The 9,508-nt window shown below is 21.5% G+C and overlaps 1 protein-coding gene across 1 annotated transcript, besides 2 other annotated features; it reads left to right on the forward strand.

Moving 5' to 3' along the window:
* Positions 1 to 618: 618 nt before the first annotated feature.
* Positions 619 to 1,155: a repeat region.
* Positions 1,156 to 2,062: 907 nt separating this feature from the next.
* Positions 2,063 to 2,648: a repeat region.
* Positions 2,649 to 5,777: 3,129 nt separating this feature from the next.
* On the forward strand, positions 5,778 to 9,508 carry PGAL8A_00497300 (surface-associated interspersed protein (SURFIN); the record flags this gene model as incomplete). The annotated part of the gene is made up of 2 exons (XM_028673782.1): positions 5,778 to 7,670; positions 7,794 to 9,508. Coding segments are annotated over 2 exons (3,608 nt in total), but the record flags the coding sequence as incomplete, so codon positions are not given.

Here is a 9,508-nt window from a genome sequence, read left to right on the forward strand (position 1 = left end):
CCATACTTTCGTTTTTTTCATTATCTAATGGACATTCTTTTAGACATCCTTGAACATTTAATTAATAATTAATGTTCAATAAGGATTTAAATTTTTAATAAAAATAAGGATTTTTATTAAAGTAAATAAATGACTACTGAAATTATAGAATGCTGAATGAATTAGATAACATAATTAAGGGTCACTCATTCATAGCATTTAAAAATATATATAAATACATCAAAACCGTAAAGGCAACTCTACATGCTCTTTATTAATTTGTTTGTTCAGTACTCTAATAAAGTCACCAAACACCCAGTTAATAAAACATTAGCAGATCCTAGTGATTGCTTTACCTACTTTTTTGCATTGTATCTCTCTGCTTCAATGACCATTTTCGATCTAAATACTAAAACATTAATTACAATTATATCTCTCTTAGGAATTATAAATCTTGTGTATGATATACTCTCTTCTTCTAATTCATTATTTCAAAATCCATTTTTTATATATATTTTAGAAAAACATTTAGCACCATGAAAAGTTTAAAATATATATTTTATACATGGAATGGCATACAAATCATATTGCATTTTTTTAATGTATTTAAAATTAAAAATAAGCAATTTTATATGTTGCTGATTTATTAACTGGGTGTTCGGTGACTTTGCTANGGTACTCAAAAAACAAATTAATAAAGAACATGTATAGTTGCCTCTACGGTTTTGATATATTTATATATATTATTAAATGCTTTGAATGAGTGATCCTTAATTATGTAATCTACTTCATTCAGCATTCTTTGATTTCAATAGGCATTTATTTACTTTAATAAAAATCCTTATTTTAATTAAAAATTTAAATACTCATGGAACATTGATAATTAATTAAATGTAAATTACTTGTTTCTTTGTTATGAGTTACAATCAGGAATTAATATATATTGTTGTTGAATTAACAAACATAAACAATTATTGACAATACAAAAAATTATATAAATATTAATTACATGAAAATTTTATTGTTATATGTATAAAATTTTCTCTTACAAAATTCATTAAAATCATCTTCCATTTCAAAAAAAAGAACACTTTTTTTTTTTTTTTTTTATTTTTATTTATTGGTAACAAATCTTTTTCAAATTGATTTTTTTTTTTCCTGATGATCTTTTTTTTTATAAAAAAACAAACAAAAAAAATTGATCTTTTTTTTTTTTTTTTTTTGTGTGTGCATGACCGACTACGTATTCTTCATATAACTAGTCCTTTTATTTTCCAAAAAAGTTAATAAAGCCTTTTATTAACCAGTATGTTAATGCACGATAAACTTTATAGCAGCGTATTTTTTAAAGAAAGAGAATGAATATAGCTAAATTTTAGTAATTAAATAAATGATTAAGAAGACTACTTTAAATTATTTTATAAATATTAGGTATTTTATTAGAAAATATATTTTTTATAAGGAATAAAAAAAATAAATCTTTTAAATATATTAGGAAAAATATTTACAGCAATATAAGGGGTAAGGGGTAAGAAAAATAAATAAATCTTATATTAATTTTAAAAATGTCACTTTTATACAATGAGCGATATGAAATTTGTAATGCAAACTTTACTAATTGTAATTGCGTCTATGTATTATACATAGCAGTAAACTTCATACTTAGTTTATAAAAGGCTTTATTAACCATTTTGGTAATAAAAAGGACTAGCTATATGAAGAATACGTAGTTAGCCATGCACACGCAAAAGAAAAAAAAAAAAAAATTATTAATTTTATTTTGTTTTCTTTTTAAAAATTCAAAGACGTAAAAAAAATATATTTATTTTTTTTAAAAAAAAAAAGAAAAAAGGTGGAGAAAAATTGGTTAAAAATCAATTAGAAAAATATTTGCTACCAATAAGAATGAGATATTAAACATATGGTTAATAAAAGGCTTTATTAACCTTTTTGGAAAATAAAAGGACTAGTTAAATGAAGAATACGAAGTTGGTCATGCACACATACACAAAAAAAAAAAAAATTGATGACTTTTTTTTGTTTGTACTTTCTTTAAAAAAAAGTACAAATACTGTCAGAAAAAATTTTGATATAAAAAAAAAATGCAAGATCATCAGGAAAAAAAATTGATTAAAAAAATCAATTTTTAAAATATATGTTAAAAATAAATAAATAAATAAAAAAAAAAAAAAAAAAAAAAAGAGAAAAGAATTTTTTTTTTTTAAAGAAATGAAATAATTTTTGTGTGATGAATTTTGTAAAAAAAAATTTTATACAAATAAAAATAAAATTTTCATGTAATTAATATATGTATAACTTTTGATATTTGTAAATAATTGTTTTTGTTTGTTAATTCAACAGCATTATATATTAATTGCTGAATGTAACCCATAATAAATAAACTAGTAATTTACAATTAATTAATAATTAATATTCAATAAGAATTTAAATTTTTAATAAAAATAAAGATATTTATTAAAGTATATAAATGTCTATTGAAATTAAAGAATGCTGAATGAAGTAGATCACATAATTAAGGATCACCCTTTCAAAGCATTTAAAAATATATATAAATACATCAAAAATTGTAGAGGCAACTCTACATGCTCTTTATTAATTTGTTTGTTCAGTACTCTAGCAAAGTCACCGAACGCCCAATTAATAAATCAGTTTGTTCATTCAACAGCAACATATTTAAATTGCTGAACGTAACTCATAACAAAGAAATAAGTAATTTACATTTAATTAATAATCAATATTCAATAAGGATTTAAATTTTTCATAAAAATAAGGATTTTTATTAATGTAAATAAATGCCTATTAAAATCAAGGAGTTCTGAATGAAGTAGATTACATAATTAAAGATGACTCGTTCAAAGCATTTAAAAATATATATAAATACATCAAAATCGTAGAGGCAACTCTACATGCTCTTTATTAATTTGTTTGTTGAGTACTCTAACAAAGTCAACGAACACCTAATTAATAAATCAATATAAAATAATATAATATTATTATTTTTTCAAAGGTGATCTATTATATTCTATAAATGTTATTATTAGTCTATTTTAAATAATATGCAAATGAATAAAATAAATATACTATTATATGTGCATACTGTATATGCGGAAAAAATGTGCATATTTAAATTTGCTCAATAAAATTAATTGCTTAAAATTTTTTTTTTTTTTTTTACATATATATTTTTTTTTTAGACGAAATTTAAAAAAAAAAATAACATTTTTTTTGAATGTATCTAGTGTAATATTTTAGTTAAAAAGTTAAAAATGTAACATTTATTATTATATTTTATAAACTATTGAATAAATTAACTTAAACAATAAATAGAATAATAAATTTAAATTTAACATTAACTATATCAAATAAGTTGAGTATTATTTTATTTTTACATTCAATAAAGTAGAGTTTTTTCTACATACCTCTTGTTAACTAATTTGTTCCATATTACAAATTCATTTAACATACAATTAATAAAACAAATAATGATAAAAAATTTTTATTATAAATGAAAAAAAAATTGTTGAAATTAAAGGAAAAAAGAATAAATATAAATGAAAGTATAAATATTGTAAAATAAACATAAAAACAAAGTTAAAAAAACGAAAATTGAACAAAAAAACTAATAAAATTAAGTCTAGAGAATTTACTAACATATCAAATTAAAATTATTTATGACAGAGCAACAATATATACATGAAAATGAAATACCCTTATTTTTTTTTTTTTTTCTTTTTACTTATTTTGTTAAAGAATATCTAATTATTAATAAAAAATAGAGATATGTCTTTAAAAATATAATAATATATTACACGTTAAACAAATTTAAATATTTTATGTTATTAAAACTACAATTATATGAATATATTTTAAATATATAAAAATTAGCCTTTTACTTTTTTTCATATTAAAATGATATTATGTATTGTTTATAAATTTAATTCACATGTATAAAATATAAAAAAATAAATGAATTGCAATTTTTTTTGAAACTTGTTTTACTATATATTTTAATAAAAATCATAGTTAGAATGAAAAAAAAAGGAATCATAATTTTTTTCTTTTTCTTTTTCAGGTTAATTATGCGCGTACTTTTTCTAAGTTAATCTCATATATGTTATAATTTACATTATTATTTTATCAGAAAAATATATAAATTTCATTATTTTATACTTTCATAAATTAATGGACCAGTTTTTATTTTTTTTAAAAATTATTGTTTTAATTGATTTTACGTTATTTTTTAAAATTTATCTATGTATATATTGAATGAATATTTAAAAGAGTTTAAATTTTATTTTAAGAACTTAAATGTTCTAAATAGCTAATAAAATATATAATTTACCTCTTTTAAATTTTAATATGGTAAAAGTGTACTATGTAAAGAGATTACCACTGCATGCAAACATATTCAAAAGGTGCGTATATAATATGATTAAAAAGGTACATGCACGAAGATATTCTTAATAAAATAGTTATAATGGAATGTCGGTATAATGTTTATGTTTAAAAAAAAGATAATTTTTTTTTTGAATAAAAAAAAAAAAAAATAAAATAACTTCTATTTTAATGTAACATTAATGTATTAATAATTTAAGTTTTAAAAATAGCAGATAATAGTTTTTATATGAGCAATAAAAATTTTAATTAAAAGATATAAAATTTTATTACTATATTTTATTTTATATGGTATAATTATATAAAAGATATATATTTATCTATAAATTATTTTGCAGTGAATAAAACAAAGGGAATTTTTATTTCAGCTTTTTACTATTTCTACTATTTGGAGCACCATAAAAAAAGTCAAGTTACAAATTGATGAATCATAATCTAAAAAAAAGTGTAAAAGTTATTATAATAAATAGAGATATAAGAGAGAAAGAAAATGAAAAAACTACAGTAAAGTAATTTCTGAAATAATTGAATTAAAACTAAATAAAAACTCATATAAATAATCCTTAAATAATTACAAAAAACTCATGCATAATTACACTAGTTTTCTTATATATTTTTTTTGCTTAAAACAATTAAGTTTGAAATTTTTTATTCCTTATATATTTCATGATTATTAAAATAAAAATAATTTAAATTTTCCTAAAAAATTTATTAGAAAAGAAAATTTTTTTTTAGTAATAAATAATGGCACTTTCTTACTAATTATTTAAAAAAAAAAATTTAAATATTAATTGTTCTACACTATAAATTAAAAATATGTTATTCAATAATATAAAATAATAAGAAAATATGTTAAATTTATAAATGGAAAATTATTATATTTTTTTTTCTCTTAATTTTTTAATTTCAATTGTTATATTACATTATAATTTTAATTATTATTCCATTTTTTTATTTAATTAGATATATTATTTTTATCTAAAAATAACTATATTAATATAAAACACCATAGGTGAAAATTAAAAGCTTGCTTTCATTATAAAATGTTTATTTTTATTTTGAAAATATAGAAACATTATATGCAATATATTGGTGGCTTAAAAGATATGAAGAAATCTTATAAAAACTAAAATTGAATTAAAAATTTAATTAAATTTAATTAATATGCAATAATATATGGAATTCAATGTAATAGTGAAAATAAATAATTATTCATTTTTTATTAATATGACCTTTATGTTGTCTTAATTTTAATATTTATGTTATCATAATATGAAACATTCATTTGAAGACATACATAAATATATACTTGATGGTTTTTTTTAATTATTTATTAAAAAAAACTAATAAAACATGCAAAAATAATTATAATTTAATATATAATGGATACAGAAAAAGAACCACTTATAAGAAAACGTAGACACATATCCGGGCCATTGGCATCTCCTATATTGCAACGAGGACTACTTAAAGATTGGAGGAGAAGATTCTATAATGGTGTTGACGTCAGAATTAGCAAAATTAAAAATGAAAAATCTCTGAAAATGAAAAGGAGACTCTGCAGGTATTTGAATTATTGGGTTGATGAGAGAAGGGATTATTTCACAACAACTTTAAGAAAACAATTACTTTTATTGGGAGATATTAATAAACATTGGGCAGATACTCATAATAGTGTAGTTGAAAAATTAAAAGCATCCTTCAATGATTCATGTAAAAGAATAGAGAATAAGAATAAGAAAGATGTAAGAGATAAAAAAAAAGTTATGGAAGATTTTTGTGAAGATAAAGAAGAACGTTTACAAGAATTAAATGAAAATGTGACAGAAGAGAAATGTAGAGATTACAGTAATTGGTTAAATGAAAATAAAAGCAATTTTGAAAAAAAAAAATGGATTAATGAACAAATGATATTTGATGAAAATTTAGAAATTTCTGAAAACTGTACACTAAATAATATGAATACATTTGTTACTAGCTTAGATTGTATAAGAATCAATAAGAAAGAACACGATTCTTGTGATTCTGAAATATCAGAAAACTGTAATCAATCCCAACTTTTAACTCCTGATAGTTCATTTGGTAATGCATCTGATCATGCTTCAATCGAAACTACTGCATTAAAACCAAATGCTACTACTAATTTACCTACCACTACAATAAACTCCACAACTACAACTGAAATTAGATCAAATACTTCAATTGAATCTACTACCCCAACACCAGGATCTACACAAAAGTTAACATCAACTATTGTGTCTATACATTCAGATCCAAATTTACCTATACCTTTACCTCTAAAAGCAAGTGAATCTGGAATCTCCCAAAGAGATGTGTCACCTACTACTCCAACACCAAGTTCTACTTCAAAGATAGCATCAACTTCTATGCCTACACCTTCAGATGAAGATTTACCTAGAGCTTTACCTCTAATAGCCGATAAAACTATGGATGAACAAGTTATAAATGATATTATTCCAACATATAGAAATAATGACATATCTCCAACTGTTAGCGATTCAAGTGAATCTTCAATTTATCCTACATTTAGATCTACAAATACAAATATATCTGGAAATTCACAAACAGAATCGCCTCCGACTACTCCAACATCTGCACCTAGCATTACTTTACCATCTATTGCCAATCAAAAAAATATGCCTATAACTATTCAAGCACCTAAAACTAATTCCACATCATCTTCTAACACCACTTTAAATAAACCGTCAATTTCTCCTAAATCTGCAAACCTAAATGAAACTCAACCAACAACTATATTTGAAGCTACTACAACATCTGGAAATACATCCACACCTACATCTACTACCAAAGCTGCAAATATATCTACAAATTTACCTATAAGTGCGTACGCAAATACAAATACATCTACAGATTTATTTACACTTACGCCTACAAATTCAAGTATTAATTCCACATTAATTACTAATAAATCTACATTAAATTCATCTGTGAATACTTCTCTTACAAATATAAATTATTATGTAAATGGAAACCACTCTAATGATAATATACAAAATATTGCATCTAATAACACTCTAACTACTACTCCACTACCTATCCAAAATGCTACTATAAAGGTAACATCTAATAACATTCTAACTACTACTCCGATACCTACCCAAAATACTACTACAAATGTAACAACTGATAATCCTAACACTCCCACATGTACAGCAAATATCCCTGTGTTGATTGCCCTTTCATTGGGTGCATCACTTTTATTAATTATTTTCCTTTTCGTTATTCTCTATAAGGTAAGATGAAATTATTATAAATATATATTACTGCATTCCTTTTAATTATTTTTCTTATTTATTATCTAATTATCATTAAAAATTTATATTTTATATACTTAAAATTTTCTATTTATGTAATAGCATAGACCTATTAGATTTTTACCTGGTAAAGGAACAAAGAAAAAGAAAAAACATACAAAAAAAAAAAATCAGAAAGAAAATTCAATGAATTTTATAATGAAGCCTTCAGATATTCCATATGAATTACTAGAAAATAATATGCAACTCAATAATTTATGTAACAAAACAAATAATTCATTATGTAAAATTGTTTTTGAAAATGAAATAGATAATACATTTATAGAAAAATCAGGAGAAAACGAAATTAATATAAAAACAAAAAGTGATATTGCTATAATAAGAGAAGAATTAAAATGGAAGATTATAATAGAAACATATATGATAGTTATAGACGAATGTAAAAAGGAGGAATGGAAAAAGAACAGGAAAGTATTTTTTGAAATTTGTTTGGATGAATTAAAAAAAGAAGGTATATATTTAGATATAACAATAGAAAAGGAGAAAAAGGATAATATTACTATTATGCTAGAAAATAAAAAACTTCTGTGGAAACTGTATAAAAAAGGACATAAAAAGAATTTAGAAAAATGGAAAAATGAAAAATGGTTTGAAAATTTGAAGAGAGAATGGAAAGATGAGGAAGATAACTATTCTGAAATAATAAAAGAAGAAAAGATAATAAAAAGTACAGAAAATGATTTAAGTAATCCTTCTATGGAAAAACAAAAAATAATATGGAGGAATTGGGTAAAAAAACATATAACGTGGTTGCATGATTCTGATGACCAAAGATGGTTTAATGAATTATTAGAAAAATACAAAATAGAAGAAGAAATAAAAGAAAATATAGAAAGAGAAGGTAGTGAAGAAGGAAATATTAAAATGGAAAGAGAAGAAAAATCAGATAAAGATTCAAAGAAAAGCAATTTAAAATTGAATTTATGGATTGATATACATATGATGGTGTTAAAGGAATGTAAAATAGAGGAGAGGATGATAATAAAAAATGAATTTCTTAAAACATGCATAGAAGAATTGAAAAGAACGATAAATCCAGAAGAAATGTTGGAAATAGAAAAAGAAATAAGAGAAGATATTACATTAGAAAATAAAAAAGAAGAATTAGAAAAATTAATAAGAGAAAATTGGTTTATTGAATTGAAAATAGATTGGAATAAGAAAGAAAAAAAATATATGGAAGAGTTAAGTAAAAAAAACTTACTAGAAAATAATGAAGAAAGAATTAAAAATTTTATGATTTATGACCAAAAAATTATATGGAAGAAATATTGGGAAGAAATGAATATGAAATGGATAGAAAATGAAAGCATGGAAAAATGGCTAATAAATTTGATAGAAGAAAATGAAGATGAAAACAAAGTGAAATTAAAAGAAATAAAAGAAATAAAAGATAAGCATGAAGAATATAAAGAAAAAACAAATACGAGTAAAAAAGGACGTAAAGTAGAAGAAAAAAAAATGAAGGACGAAGAAGTACAAATAAAAAATAAGAAAAATTCTATTACATTAAAAAGAAAGCCAAAATGGAAAACTATGAAAGAAATACAAATGATTATAATGGAAGATTATAAACAAAAGGAGTGGGAATTGAATAGAGAAAATTTTTTGAAAATTTGTTTGGATGAATGGAAAAGTGACGAAAGATTATATGGAAATATAATGGAAAAAAATAGTACAATGTATATAGAAGAAAGTAGTATTATTGTATTAGAAAGACAAAAAATGTTTTCCAGCAAATTGATAGAAAGACATGA

This window comes from Plasmodium gallinaceum (assembly GCF_900005855.1).
Source record: "Plasmodium gallinaceum strain 8A genome assembly, contig: PGAL8A_v1_142, whole genome shotgun sequence".
Lineage (NCBI taxonomy): Eukaryota > Apicomplexa > Aconoidasida > Haemosporida > Plasmodiidae > Plasmodium > Plasmodium gallinaceum.